This window comes from Gobio gobio (genome assembly GCF_949357685.1).
Source record: "Gobio gobio genome assembly, chromosome: 12".
Lineage (NCBI taxonomy): Eukaryota > Metazoa > Chordata > Actinopteri > Cypriniformes > Gobionidae > Gobio > Gobio gobio.
In genome coordinates this window covers 11,306,671-11,322,983 of record NC_137105.1, presented here as the reverse complement: position 1 = coordinate 11,322,983, position 16,313 = coordinate 11,306,671, and the positions used below count along the sequence as shown (strand labels likewise).

Here is a 16,313-nt window from a genome sequence, read left to right as displayed (position 1 = left end):
CGAAGAATGAAAGGTCCCTAAAAGCTCCATTCTCTCAATAATTTAACTTGAATGTTCCAGATGTTTTGTAAACGAAGCAGTACTTAAACATAATTGAAATTAATGATTGATTAAAGTTTATCGCATGATTTATCGCCATCACATTGTCCAAAAAGTTTGAAAATAATGATGAATTCAAGTTTATTGCATTGTTTAACAGCATTGTATTGTCCAAAAAGCTTATTGCATATGTAATTTGTCTTCGAAATTATGAAGCCCTTAATTATTCCTAATTGTAATTGTAATGGTATGATTTGTATATATTTTTACATTTTGTGTTAAAAATGGGCTACATGGACTTATTTGGTCAAATAATTTAAATGGAAATGATTGAATTGCCGTTCCTGATTTAGAACATTAATTTCTTTCTAATGCCTGGTACACATTGTACGATATTGGCCAGTCCCAGACAAAAGATGGCCAATCGTGGCGATTTCTGTGGTCATGATAGTCTCATGTTTTACAGTGAGAGAGGTTCAAAGATTTTGCATGATCATTTCAGTGTGTTTGCTGCTACGACCTATGTCTTCTGACTAGCCAATAAAAATGCAATGTGAAATGGCATGTTGATCAATGCGACATGGCGCTGAAACTCAAAACTACTTACCTCAAGCTCCATTTGCAAAATTGACATGCCAAGTTGGCCTCTTTTCCCTAGCCATGACCACCACGTCCATATCCTTCAGCATGATGACGTTTTATTCTTTTATTCTAACTTGCGTCGTAGCCAACGATTCAATATTAGTCATCATCGTACAGTCTTATATGTCGTACCCAAGTTTATTAGATCCATGTCGTACAGTGTGATTTGTAATGATCTTAAAGGATTGCTGTATTGTAGATTGCTGTATAGCGTTGGCTCCTTTCCAGACCCGAGTATGTGAGCAGTGCGGAGTGAAACGTAATCTTAGCTCCACTTCCTGTACTCGTTTTGCTCATGCAATACTGCTTAAGACATTTGTTCTGAGAGAATGTTTGAAAGTTGACCTGCATAGAGATTTCAGTGTCTTCGTTTCTCTATCCATCACACTAAATACTAGCCATACTGTTCCATGTGTCAATCACCTCAGCACAGAGCAGGAGCAGGTCCTTCAGACTGGATCTCTCTGTAAGAAACCATCAGGGGCTGAGACAATGCCTTGGCTAATGAAGCCGCTCAGGTACAGTATGAACCGTCTACAGTTCCCGAATGTACGTAATGCTTGTCACTCACGACCACTTCCTCTAATAAAGCACACAGGGAAAATGCCTTATCTCCTCCTTCTGTCTTTTTCTCCACAATGTCCACCATCCTGATTGTGATTTGGAAATAACCATTTCCCAACAGTGAATGAAACCGTTCTGTGATGGTCCCTGACACGAACAGTGCAATTAAAAGAAAAAAAACATCACAATCTTGGTGCAGAAGAGCATAGATAAGTGGTAGAAAAGAGGAAGAACACGTCAGTCCGGCTCTAAGCCCTCGTGTGCTCATTTAGCCCAGTGGCTGCTGAACCATGATGTGCTGTCAGTGTATAGCCGCACTCGTATTAATGACCCAACAAAAGTCATACGCTTAGCTGTGTGTTTGGGGCATAGGTCAGAAGAGGTGCTGGGTTTTTGTTCTATAGAAAGGACCTCCAAATGTAAATGAATTGTCTTTGGGAGTTCGGAAGCAAAGCTTCTTCTTGACTTTTCTTTTACTTTACTCGCTTGAGATGTCTTGTCAAGCATGCTTTATGGTACAATAGCTTTTGATTAGCAGCAGAGTTTATAATTATTATAATTATAAATATTGAAAAGTTCCAAAAATTATATTTATATGTTATTTATATTTTAACTAGGGCTGTCAAAAGATTAATCGCGATTAATCGCATCCAAAATAAAAGTTTGTGTTTACATAATATATGTGTGTGTACTCTGTTAATTATTATTTATAAATAAATACACACACATTCATGTATATATTTAAGAAAAAAATATAATTTTTATATATATATATATATATATATATATATATATATATATATATATATATATATATATATATATATATATATATATATATATATATATATATATATATATATATATATATATATATAATAGATTATATAAATGTATATACATGCAAATATTTCTTAAATATATACATGAATGTGTGTGTATTTATATATAAATAATAATTAACAGAGTACACACACATATATTATGTAAACACAAACTTTTATTTTGGATGCGATTAATCGTGATTTAATCTTTTGACAGCCCTAATTTTAACACAGTATAAAATATCATCATCATCTTCCGCTTATCCAGGACCGGGTCGCGGGGGCAACAGTCTAAGTAGAGACGCCCAGACTTCCCGCTCCCTAAACACTTCCTTCAGCTCTTCCGGGGGAATACCGAGGCGTTCCCAGGCCAGCCGGGAGACATAATCTCTCCAGCGCGTTCTAGGTCTTCCCCGGGATCTCCTCCGGTGGGACATGCCCGGAACACCTCGCAGGGAAGGCATCCAGGAGGCCACCTCAGCTGGCTCCTCTCGATGTGGAGGAGCAGCGGCTCTACTCTGAGCTCCTCCAGAGTGGCTGAGCTTCTCACCCTATCTCTAAGGGAGCGCCCAGCCACCCTGTGGAGAAAGCTTATTTTGGCCGCCTCTGTCCGGGATCTTGTCCTTTCGGTCATGACCCACAACTCATGACCATAGGTGAGAGTAGGAACGTAGGTCGACCGGTAAATCGAGTACCTTCTTAACCACGACAGACCGGTAAATCAACCGCATTACTGCAGAAGCTGCACGATCCAGCTGTCGATCTCCCGTTCCATCCTTCCCTCACTCGTGAACAAGACCCCAAGATACTTAAACTCCTCCCCTTGAGGCAGGAACTCTCTACCAACCTGAAGCGGGCAAGCCACCCTTTTCCGACTCAATATGAAATCTAACAATTCCAATTGATCATTTTATTTTGCTGCTAAAATTGTTGATGGTCATAATTTGTGTGAAAATGTATATGCATTAATTTCACATAGTAATTCTTGAATATTTATTAAGATGTATAACGTTTTTTTTTATGATGGATTTTTCAGTTAAGATTTAATGTCTGGGTCAGAGACTAGGGTAAAGCAATAATTTATACATAAAGGGCATTTGAAAAGTAGAAAAAAAAAGTTTTAAATACTATTTTAAAGTCTCTCTCAAAGTTTTTTTCTGTGATTAATCAAACCTAACATTTAAAGTTTTAAATATATTTTTATATTGTAGTAATTTCACATTTAATCTCCAAATTAATGTGGAAAGACAGTATATTTTAAATGTGATTGAATTATAAATATAAATATTAAAATATACAGAAATTGAATTCAAACACTTCACAGTCTTCACTGCATAAATTATAAATACAGATTGATTCTTATTAAATTTACAAAAGTTCAAAGTTTCTCTTTGTCTTTTGTTCTTTGATTTACATTAATGACAGACATCACAACAGCGGGTTTATTAGGCTGCTGTCACTTTAAGATCTGAAGCACATGGCGAACCCACTTTTAAGGCAAGTTGATTCACTTGGCTGCCATTTCTGTAAAGGTCGGTTCACACAGAACACATTTTCCATTCCACTGCGCTACTTTTCCATATTTTTTTTATGTTAACGTGCTAGACTGACGTGTTGTGTTCTTGTCTGATCTTTCTGGGGGTTTTTTTGCCATCCCATGCCCACATCTCATGTTTTTTAGGCAAAAACATGTTCTGTGTGAACAGCCCCTAACACCTCCGGGCAGCTTTTTCCAGTCAAATACAAGTTTACCTTTAAATCCTGTAGAGATGCTGTATTTTTCATGCTTGCTCAATGCACATGCACTACAGAGTAAATGAACAGACAATGTCGCTATGAAAAAGACTATTGGCTCATTTAAATGTAAGACAGGACTGCACCTGCCATATTGTGAGCAGCATTTTCTCCCATTCATTTTTATACGAGTGAACTGTCTCCTGCTCTTATAATCTCTCATGTTTTAATGTGACCTTCATAAAACGAGAGAAAAAATCAATCTGTTAGTTTTACCTCCGCGACCTGAAAGTTCCCATAGTTGTAGAAACTCCCATCTGTTTTTAAGTGGATGATGTCAAGTTAATTTTTGCAGTGTTTGCCTGTGTGTTTTTCTTCTGCCAGTTGGCTGCCGGGCTGGCACACACAAATTGGAGCATCTTTGGTGCTAAATGGTTTGGTGCTTTTAGGATGCAGCAGACAGCTGTGTTGCAGCGTTGTTTGCACGTTCAGCCACGGGTATCCTCCAGTCTGAATTTTCCCACACCCACTTTTGCAGAATCATAGCATGTTTTTGATGGACATTAGCTTATGTATGTTTTTTTGTTTGTTGCCTGAATCCCATCGCCCAGTGTCACAGCAGGCTCTAGGAGTTCCTGCTGCTTGGAGATGTGCTTACAAACAGCTTCTTGCTGAGCAAGGCGTGTCTTTGTGTTTCAGCTGTAATCTCCAGTCTAATCTTATTTTTGAAGTGATGTATTTTGCTTTAGAAGCACTGTCTAGAGATTGTGTCATTCCTCAGAGTTTGCTGATAAAGTCTGTTTATATGTTTTCCTCATTACAACAGTGTCACTAGAGGAGATAATGTTTTACTGTTTGTATTCAGTAGTGGCAGTGCTCTGCTGCTGAATCTACAACCCTGCAGCAAAACTATTTATTATTAATATTTTTTAGCCGAGTTGTGAGCTTGCAGTCTGAATTGAATATATTGAGAACCACAGGACATAGTCAAATATAGGACTATACATGGACAACATAACTTGTCGTTATGTTGTTCTCACTGGTTGCATGCAGAAACAAATGAACGGCACAACAACTGATTTGTGAACCAATTGCTGGTTGTTTTTAATATTTTTAAAATATTAATTTGCAAGTGTTCGACATAGAAATGGAAGTGCGAGTCAGAGAATCGTTCGGATCGATTACAGTGTCAGCTGACTCATTTGACTTTGCATTTTTTTTTCCTTTTTTTTTTTTTTTTTCATGAAATCTGCCAAGAATCATAACTATTATATGTATTTAATTTATACCAAAAGCAATTTTACATTTCTCAGTGCTAGTTTTTAATATATATTTAACAGATTTTTTTGTAAGAAGGGATAGTTCACCCAAAAATAAAAATTACCCCATGATTTACTTACTCTCAAGCCATCCTAGGTGTATATGACTTTCTTCTTTCAGATGAATACAATCATAGTTATATAAAAAATGTCCTGGCTAATCCAAGCTTTATAATGGCAGTGAATGGGGGTCAAGATTTTGAAGCCCAAAAAAGTGCTTCCATCCATCCTAAAAGTAATCCACATGGCTCTGGGGGATTAAAGGGTTACTTCAGCAATTAACATTAAGCTTTTTATCAGTAGAAACCCGGTATTATATTAAAATTATCGTACTTTCCCCCCCCTCATGTCCCCCTGAGACGAAATAATTATGCATTTTATTTCTGGAAAAAATCCTCAGATGACGCAAATATCGTCATTTTGCGTCATCTGAGGATTTTTTGTCCAGAGGCTAGAGACTACAGCCAGTAGAAGGAGCTGTTCCGCATGTTTTCAACCCGCCCACAGGGGTGGGATCTCACTCACAGAATGTAAATGCGTACGGCCGCTTGGCTCGGGCATTCATAACAGAGCAGTGCGGAGCAAAGCGAGTGTTTCAACTTTTCAATGAATTCCTATGAAAGTTAAGCTTCCATAGGCATGAACTTAAAACGCGCCAGACTGGACACGCGTCGTGAATGACTGCCGCGCTTACCTCAGCTTTGCTCAGCTCTTCGCTCTAGTGATGAATGAAATTTGCTGCGTTTGCGCCGTGACGTTCGTTCGGCTCACTCACACTTTATTGAAAAGACACGTTCAGTTTTTAATTGTAGTGTCTGTTCTCTAACTGAACAAAATTATTTTATTACTGCGAATATTAAAACGACGTTGGGGGCGGTGCCGCGGTGGGCAAGTGATAACCAGTAGCCGTGGCTTTGGGAGTGGCCTCGTTGGGCAGTGAAGCAAGTGCATTCTGGGAGTTGTTGTCTTTCATCCACATGAGACAAAAATAAATTTTCTGTCTTTTCTCAGTCCAGAAGGCACCAAATTCAAAATTAATTTTACATGTCTACTACATAAATGACCCAGTTTAAATACACATTCATCTTCCCAGCGCTGAAGTACCCCTTTAATAAAGGCCTTCTGAAGCGAAGCGATGCGTTTGTGTAAGAAAAATAGCCACATTTAAAACTTTATAAGCTAAAATAACTAGCTTCCGACAGGCGGCCATTGGAATTTTTAAAGAGAAATGTCTGAGGATTTCGATACAAGTGAAGAGGAGATTGAGTTTGTTGCCCAGCACTATTTGTTTAAACCGCAAGAGGCTTACGCTACTCCTACATCCTACGTCATACATCGCGTCAGGGGTTACTCTTTAGGCGTAAGTTGACTTGCTTAGGCTATCTGCTGGAATCTAGTTATTTTAGTTTATAAAGGTTTAAATACGGATTTTTTTTCTTACAAAAACCAATCTCTTTGCTCAAGAATGCCTTTATTAACCCCCCTGGAGTCGAATGGATCACTTTTATAATGGATGGATGCACTTTTTTGGATTTCAAAATCAGGACCACCATTCACTGCCATTTATAAAGCTTGGAAGAGCAATTATATTTTTAATATAACTCTGATTGTATTTGTCTGAAAGAAGAAAGTCATATACACCTAGGATGGCTTGTGGGTGAGTAAATCAGGGGATAATTTTAATTTTTGGATAAACTATCCCTTTAATATTAATATAAATATGAACAAATTAAGTAATCAAATGTAAATTATTAGATATTTATTTATTATTAGATATACTAATTTAGTGTTGTTGGAGATCGACTGAGAAGTAGGTGTGTTGTTAAATTAGCTTTATAGACTTGTAGACTTTAGATATTTGATTGTTTTTGATGGGGTCAAACATTCATTTCTTTTGAAAATGTCCTGCCAGATAATGTTCTCTGAGTTACTGTCCAATATCTGTCAGCCCAGAATAAACATGCAGGATTGTACCACCTTGCAGATGCTGCCAATGTCAATTCCCTGCCAAATAGCTCTGGGGGTCAACCTTCATTTCGATAATACCGTTTCCAGGAGGTTCTCTTCTGGTAATGGCTTTCTTTCAGATCCCAAATCAGTGACCATCTGTTATACAGGCCTTGCTGAGATGAGCTCCAACACGTGATGTTACCGCAAAACATTAATGCTTGTTTCTTGTTTGTTTTTTCCCTGCTTCAGAATGACCAGTTGTTGGTCTCATTGATTAAACCATAACATGCACTGGGATGGAAAAAGGTTCAATAGTTGATTGTACTTTCGACGTTGGATTGTTATCGTCTTCGATCCACAGCCTTCTCAAGGGGTAGGATGTTGATAAGATCAAGTCTTTGTATTGAAAGACAAGCAGGCTGGTATCCCATCACCTCTAACCTGAGGTCACAACATGCTCTCATCAGGTTCAGCAAGGATTCATGACGGTGGATGGCTTTATCAGGTCATTAAGTGCCTGGTTTGTAATTCACCAGTGTAATTGGAATTGATAAGGTCTTTGTATAGTGTCTAAGAGTCTCTCCTAAACCTGTGCAGTGGACTTGCCTGCGGATAAGATTGTATAGTGCTGATTTGGGTCAGCTTTCAGAGGGTAAAACCAGTCATGTAAGGGAAAAGCTTTTGGGACGTCTAACCGAGGGCTGTATCGGAAAGCTTCATAGTGTAGTGATTTATGACCTTCTCACACTTCCTCACTGGGGTTTGAGTCCTCAAGGGTTTTTTCACAGTGCACAGATATGCTGTCCTTTCACCTACAGTGCAGTTTCTGCCTTGAAGGAGATTTTGATTTGCATCGTCTCTGCATAGAGCACCAATATTTGCTTACTTTTTACATTTTGTTTGTACTGTGTGTACTGAATATTGTGTTAGCCCTGTGAAAGAAATAGCACTGCATTGTAATAATGTGAACTGTATTTATATTTGCGTCTATGATTTATATATACGTGTGTGTGTGTGTGTGTGTGTGTGTGTGTGTGTGTGTGTGAGAGCAATATCTCACGAGTAGGTAATCACAGCGTGCTGATATACAGCCATATCGCACGGCTACGAGTGTGATTTATTGCGTTTATACAACAGTTCGATGGCACAAGTGTGTAAATAAGAAACAACAACGGAGTGTCTTTAAAAACCCTCTTTTGTGCGGAACTACTTCCGTCCGCTACAGATTCAAATCTCAAGTTGACAGTTTAACAGTTGACCCCAAGCCTCCGTTACTAATTCTAAAACGTCACTTTAGAACTAGTAATGAAGGAATGTTGATTCGCTTTATTGAAGCTTATTGTATTAACTTTTAAAAGTTAAGGGGATTCCCTTGACAGCGCTAAAACAACTTCCTTGTTTACAACCAGTCACTCATAAAGACAGTCTTTGCCGCCATCTAATTGTGTAATATTGTAACTTTCACTGAAGTCCATTTCACAATCACCAACGGGCCGTTTCTCAATACCAAATACGGCATATTATTTATATGAAATATTTATTGAACAACAACAATATTTAAATTACCAACAATAGCCATTATAAAAGACAACAGGAAATATACACAAGCAAACAATTTAGTCAAATATACAAAAACGGTTCTCTAGTACAGGTTTCATGTTAAAGGGTTAGTTCACCCAAAAATGAAAATGATGTCATTAATTACTTACCCTCATGTCGTTCGACACCCGTCAGACCTCCGTTCATCTTCGGAACACAAATTAAGATATTTTAGTTGAAATCCGATCGCTCAGAAAGGCCTCCATTGGCACAATGCACAGTACAGAGAACCGGTTCTTATGCAGAACCGAAACTGATTTTTGAAAAATACCAGAACCATGCGAAATTCCTAAGTTTCGGTTCCGAAAACTGTTCTGGTGCAATGTGTGTGCGAAGCGCTGGAAGCGAGTGACAGCCAGTGTTGCCAAGTCCGTGGTTTTCCCTGCGGAATTGGGCTACTTAAACACTGTGTTTCATGTCCGCGGGTTGAAGCGACCCCAATAATGTGATATTTAGCCCCGGAAATGCGAATTTTACCGGAGAAGCCCGCCTGAAACGCGATTGGGCTTGTTGTGGGCTAGTTTTGAGTAGCAATTGTGCGGGTGTTGTTGTGAAAACCTGGCAACCCTGGCTCACCTCATCATGAATATTAATTACGTTGCCTGCCGCTTCCAGGAGTGCAACGCAGTTCAGCACTGAAAGCCCTCGCGCTACACATTTACGGTTTTACGTCAGATATTTTCTCGTTGACCACCAGCATGGCGAAGAGAAAGTCACAAGTATGGATTCATTTCCAAAGAATGAATGATAATGAAGCAAAATGTAACATGTGAAAAGTTAATAACATGCAAAGGAGGCTGCACTAGCAATTTGACAAAACATTTGCTACAGCACAGAGTGCCACAGGGCTTATACCAGATTTATAGTGAAATGCCTATATATATATATATATATATATATATATATATATATATATATATATATATATATATATATATATATATATATATATATATATATAAAAATATATATATATAAATAAATTAATATGCTATTAATTTGAGACCCTGTCCCAAATATGGCACACTTCATATTTTTGTGTACTTACAATGGCTGCCACGTGCACATGTCTGTTTAGTCCATGAGACCGTAGGGTGTCCTATTTAGCCTGCACTTGTGCAAGCTCTGCAGCAGACTTCTACAAGATAGTCAAGGCGGCATTACGTCATGAAAGTGCGGACTCCGAGCAAGACCACGAGTGCTAAGGGCCTAAGTTACTCCCCCTTGACACTTGATTTACAGATTTTTCTAACGCTCCTCCTCAAGACATTTGAGTTATAGTGTTATTTGTCACAAACAGCAGGCTACTAGGAACTCATGAATGTCTATGAAACCTACATGTGGACCATATTAATACATTCTCTGCCTTCAGATTTTTCACCTTTACTGGTTGAATTTCCAAAACTTGTGTTCTTGTACTCCAGGTTTTAGGGCTAATATCGATATTATCGAAATATCGCAGATGTTCATATCGCGATCTGCATATCGCAACGGCACGCAATATCTGAATGATTTTAATATGCTACTTCAACATTGTGAAAAGTGTACGTTTTAGGTGAACGCATATAGCAGAGAATAGACTGGGCACACGACTGTTACTTATGTGACTTGCGTGATGTTAAAAAGAGTTATTAAACGCAATAACTTGCGAATATCTTGGCAAATATTCATGTAAACACAGTCAGTTATGCTTTAAGTGAACGATATCAGATTGGGAAAGTAACCAAATGTGTGTCAATAGGATCCGTGCATTAGGACAGCCTGCTAATACAGTAAACCTGCTAATACAGTAAACCTGCCGCTGTCTGTCAAACAACAAAAGAAAAAGAAAATCACTGTGCTCTTGGCTGAATAATCTTTGTAGCTTTGTTATGTATCAGTGTATATTTAATTCATGTGAAGACTACTGTTTTAGTTCTTAATTTTAATAACAAAGATAATCATCCACCCCTTGTTCAGGTGTCTTTGTTTACCTGGATGTTCTTGATGCTAAATTTGAGGTTGATATAACTATATATATTACCAAGTCAAGCAAAGAGTTTTTGGTATTTAAATATTGCCATTACATTTTGTGTTTATTTACATTGATGTTAAAATTATATTGTCAGATTTGTGACATACATTTTTTACTAAAACACTGCTGGTCACTTTCAGAAGTTGTAGCGATGCTTTGTTTTCCCAGAAAGAATGTGAAAAACATAAATGGTATAATTCTCATTTCTTGAATAATTTTTAAAATATAATTTAAATAGATTTTACACACTTAAAGCAATATCGTATCGCATATCGAATATCGCATTATTTAGGTATGGTATATCACATTTTTCTTCAATATTGCGCTGCCCTGGATTGTAGTTTAGCATTATAACGTCTCATCTGTGTCCGTTTCCTGATTTTTTTCAAGGTGTAAATTACAGTAACCAGTGATTTTTGATTTAGGAAGTAGGGTTGTAAATGACTTTAGGCCAAAGTAGTCTTAAGTTAAAAAGGCCGTGTTAGACCGTAAAACTGGAACTTTTATGGCGGTGCGATTTAGCGGCACAGAGACGGTTCTCCCTGAAAAAATGTTGCTGTAGGAAACAAGAGGAAGGGCACTTTGCACATTTTTATGGTGTTTTATCTGGTCACCACATCCTGGTTCCTCTTTCTGTTTCTTTTGACACCTTGCTGTCTTTCCTCTTCTACTTATGGATACGTGGAAATGAGGGGGGCATTGCATGCTTGCATTTCCCACATTTTAAACCCAACTGAGAGTCATTTCTCATGTTTTCCTCCTGACAGATTCTTGGAAGTGAGAATTTGTATTTGTTTTTAAAGAAAAGACAGAATTGCGAAAGTACATATATCAGACACTCATTTTTTCCCTGCTCAAAAACTTCTTGCCGTCAAACTCTCTTGGGAGATTATACGTAATTTCATTGGCTCTAACAACAGCAAATGTGGAAAAGATGTGTGAACGCTCTGCAGGAGGTGTTTGAGATGTTGCGTACATATATTGCACACAATAATTCTGTCATGTCGTGTCTCCAACATCACTAGACAGAGCCAGGACTGTTAAATGAGGAACACAGCTGGTTGGCAGCTTTGAATTTCTTGAAGAGGGTTGCATGCAGTGCCAGACTAATTATTAAAGTACAGAAAACTGTGTTGCCCGACCTGCTGTGTTCGTAATCAGTACAAATGCAAAAAACTACAAGTGAATGTCTTTTGTTATTGTTGAGGAGTGTGCCAGTTACCATATGTTATTGTTTTCCTTCCCTTTCCCCCCTAAATATGTGTTTCATAACATCAGCACCTTAATTAGCTGCTGCATTTTTTTCTTTTTATCATGTTGTCGGAGAATCTTGCAGGGTAATGATGCCTAAAATGGTTGTATGGAATGACCCAAAATAAGACAGATTGGTAGCGACGGACTCTTTTTTTTTTTTTTTTTTATTTGTATTATGGGGACAAAATCAAATCTGCAGCTTCCCAATCAAGTGTTGCTCTCTCTTTCTGTATTGTTCTTTGTGTTAGTTCACCCACACATTTTAATCGTGATTAATTACTCATCCAAATGTCATTCCAAACCCCTCAGACCTTTGTTCATCTTTGGAACACAAATGAAGATCTTTTAAAGAGCACCTATCATGGCATCTAAAATGTTCCAAATATTGTTTTAGAAGTCCCCAACAACAGTTTTGCATGCATGCAATGACAAAAAAGACTTTAGTTTTCTTATAATATGCATACATTTTTACCTGTTTTGACAGCGATTCTCAAATGATTCCTTTAGTGATTCACTTTTCAAAACCCCGCCTTTACGTGACGCTAATCTGCGGTGATTGGTCCCATGACCCAGTCAGTTGTGATTGGTATAGTCTGTGCAGATATTTTCGGAAACGGAACGCCCATCAAAGTTTTATAGTGACAGTAATTTGTTAATATGTGTCAGGAGTTATGAATATGAAAACCGCGTCTGTACGTTTGATTGTTATATGAGCCTCAGCTGATCTCATTCATAAAATAACTCCTCTATTCTCCTCACGAAGACTCGCGACAAATCATCATCCCTCAGGGCTTTTAGTTCAAAAGTGTGCAGATGAGGAGACATATTGATAGATTCTCATATGTCTGTGTCAAATTTCTAAACAGAGGAGTATTTTTTTATTCAATACTTCCTCAAAATGCGCAGATATAGCCTAATCATGAGCGATTGAGTCTCTTATGTGTTGTTTTCAATTCATACTGGCAGCCGGAGGGCGCTCTGTGCACATGTAGTCTATGTACAGACAGACGAAGAAGAACCATGTGCCATAATAGAAGTCCATAATAAAAGCTTCCTGAGATCGCGAAACATACATTTGACGATTAATAAACACTCAATCGCGTCGATGTATGGTTTGTCTTCAAGCCACTTAGTCTTCAAATGCTCATCCTTGGGCAGATGAAAAAAGTTTGCTTTTGAGTCGCACTTCAGAACACAGCGTCTCGTCGCCATGATGTTTTCTAGTTTTCACTGGCGTCTTGGAGCGCAATAAGTGGGCGTATCGTATTCAAATAACTTGACAAGTTGACGTCATCTAGTCAGAGAAAAAGCTTCGGTCTTCTAACGATTCTTAAAAGTGACTCAGAGTCGACTCTTACTTTTGAAAGAAAATAACTATATATACGGTGCACTGTCATATTTCAAACTATGCAGGATGTTTTTGTTCACTTAGATCTATGTGACACACTACATGAAAGGTAAATTTCAAAATTCCATGATAGGTGCTCTTTAATGAAATCTGAGAGCTTTCTGTCCCTCCATTGACAGCTACTCAACTACCACTTTGACGCTTCAAAAAGTTCATAAAGGGATTGTAGAACTAATACGCATGTGGCTTTGTCTAGGGGTGTTCCGATTGATCGGCCACTGATCTCTATCAGCCAATAATCGCTTTGGGAAGTTTGATTGACTCTAAAGCCCCATTTACACTGCATGGTTAAAAACGCATGAATTCCGATATTCTCAGATCAGATTCAGGCTTCACTCATATGTGGTAATGAATCCGATATGATTCGGATACGTGCATTTGCGTCTGCCATGTAAGCGGTGAAATCAGATAATCCTCGGTGAATGCGAGTCGTACGTCATTGAAAAAGGTATTGAGGCAAATGACTCCAACACAAACTGCGACGACATGACACTAATGGCGCGATGGAAGACGAGTTTTGCTGACCTTTTAAAGATTGCAGAAAGCAAAACCTTGAATAATCATTTCGTCTGCATCCATTGCATAGCGTGCCATTTTACTTCCTTTTCCGGGTCAGAACGTCTTGGGCTGTTTCGCCAGTGTATAGTGTATATGCAAATATCGGATACGGGTCGCTTTTAAAAGATGATGTAAGTGGGTAGTCAAATAAAAAAAAAAAATCCCCAAATCGGAATTGTGCATCGAGACCTGCAGTGTAAATGCGGCCTAAAAGATGCCGATCTCATGCTGATGCGCCTGCAGAGAGAGTTTATAATTCTTGCTCGTGTTTAAACCATTCAGCACTCGTGCGCTCTCCTAGAGGCTCATGCACACTCAAAGTGCACACACATAAGGCCGCCTCACAAACAGCTCGCAAGAGTCACCTAAACGGGGGGATTCCCCCCATTTTCAAAAATGAAACTCAGGCCCTATATGAATGTCTGTAAAAATCAATTTGAAGCATCCCTATAAATAATTGAAAATAAAAATAATAAATAAAAAGAAGGCTTCAAATAGATCTGTATGGGCGATTGTATCGGTGATGCTTCCTATGGCTCCAAAAATCCTGATCAGAGCACCCTTAGTTTAGTCCAAATTTTCTGAAGAGACACAATCGCTTTATATGATTAACAGATTGAATAATATATACTAAACTAAATATATTATTACAATATCATTCTAAAATAATCTAAAAATCTACTACTACTACTACTACTAATAGTAATAATAGTAGTAGTAGTAATAATAATAATAATAATAATAATAGTAGTAATAATAATACAAATAAGAGCCATCAAATTGATAAAACAAATTAAACAAATGTCTTATTTGTTGTTGTTGTCAATAAAAAATAACGTTAAAATTGATAATGGTGGTAATAATGATAATATTCATGATGATAATCATGAAAATAATCATCATGATACACTTAATATGGCATACATTTTTTATTTATTTAACTAAAACCATTTTTATTATTATATAATAACAAATAATATTGTTTTTATTATAAAAATATAATATAAATGCTTTTTGTAATTTATTATATAGAGCTACATTTTAAAGATGCAGTGTGTAGTATTTATGAGGATCTATTGACAGAAATGAAATATAATATACATAACTGTTTTCATTGGTGTATAATGTACCTTACATAATGTACCGTTATGTTTTTATTACCTTTGAATGAGCCATTTCTATCTCCATACACCGCGGGTCCCCTTACATTGAAGTCACCATTTTGCGCTGCCATGTTTCTACAGTAGCCCTAAACTGACAAACTGCTCTACAGAGCGCTAGCTACTCTCTGCTGTCTTTTTTTTGTCCTCTGTCGGCCACCGTAGCTTCTCTGTCTGCTTCAAAAGGGAGGAGTGATTTGCAATTCACAACCTCTCACAACCCTAAACTTTACACACTGCACCATTAATGCGCAAACATGTTCAGTGTTTAGTGGATCCATATTAGTGTTCGTGATTGACTTAGACTTGGGCTCCTTAGTTTCATATGACGGGAATCAGTTTATGAAAGGCTGACTGTATCATCTACACTGTATATCACAGCACCAGAGAGTTATTGAGTGTTTCTTTTATCCAGGATCTTGTTTGTGTTATCTACTAAAAAGTAATCTGACATGACCTGATCTGTTCATCTTAACCGTGGCTTCCCTTTGAGGGTGTTGATTCGCAAGGCTTATATTTGTTGTGGTTTGTTTGCTCTCTACACAGGGCACTAGCGACCATATCTCTGAGGTCTTGATCATAAAGCTATCGGTTTATTTCAAGCTACCGCTAGGCTCTGATCCTAGAGGTAACCCCCACTGGAATTCTTCTCAAATGGGTTGTTGTTGTATTCATCCACAGGTAGTCTCAAAGGAGCCACCATTGTGGATTCACTGGACACGCTCTACATTATGGAGATGTATGACGAATTTGAGGCTGCTACCGAGTGGGTGGAAAGGAACCTAGACTTTAACATGGTAAGACTCAAGTCTTTTATACTCCTTTCTGAGGATCCAATTGATTTGTATACACACACATACTTTCTTGCTATAAATTGCCCCTGAATAATACAACAGAATCAGAATAATGACTTTTTGATAAGGTTTTGAAAATGTGTCTCCAGCGCTGACGGAATGTCTACTAGCATCGACGCTTGTTAATCAGCCAATAAGACTCTGACTCGTGTTTCTGGTGTAGGGGAGAGCGGGGCACAACCTAACGCTTTTTGACTTTCTCAGTTTGTGTAAATCCACTTGTGGTTCAGAGTCTTCATTTTTTCTCACATTCATTTTACACGTCTAGTACAATTATGTGGTTTTGTTTTCATAATACAGTGTATACTTTTTTATTGATTTACCCCAAAAGAATGGAAGTGAAATGTGACAACATGCCCCATAGGTGGGGTACATTGTAATATGACCAAATGAC

General features: G+C 37.8%; 1 protein-coding gene across 1 annotated transcript in view; it reads left to right on the top strand.

Moving 5' to 3' along the window:
- man1a1 (mannosidase, alpha, class 1A, member 1) overlaps nt 1-16,313 on the top strand; it is a 184,875-nt gene that overhangs the window by 58,013 nt on the left and 110,549 nt on the right. Inside the window, exon 3 of the mRNA XM_079832091.1 lies at nt 15,747-15,862. Coding sequence (XP_079688217.1) covers nt 15,747-15,862 — 116 coding nt within the window. The remainder of the gene's footprint in view (nt 1-15,746; nt 15,863-16,313) is intronic.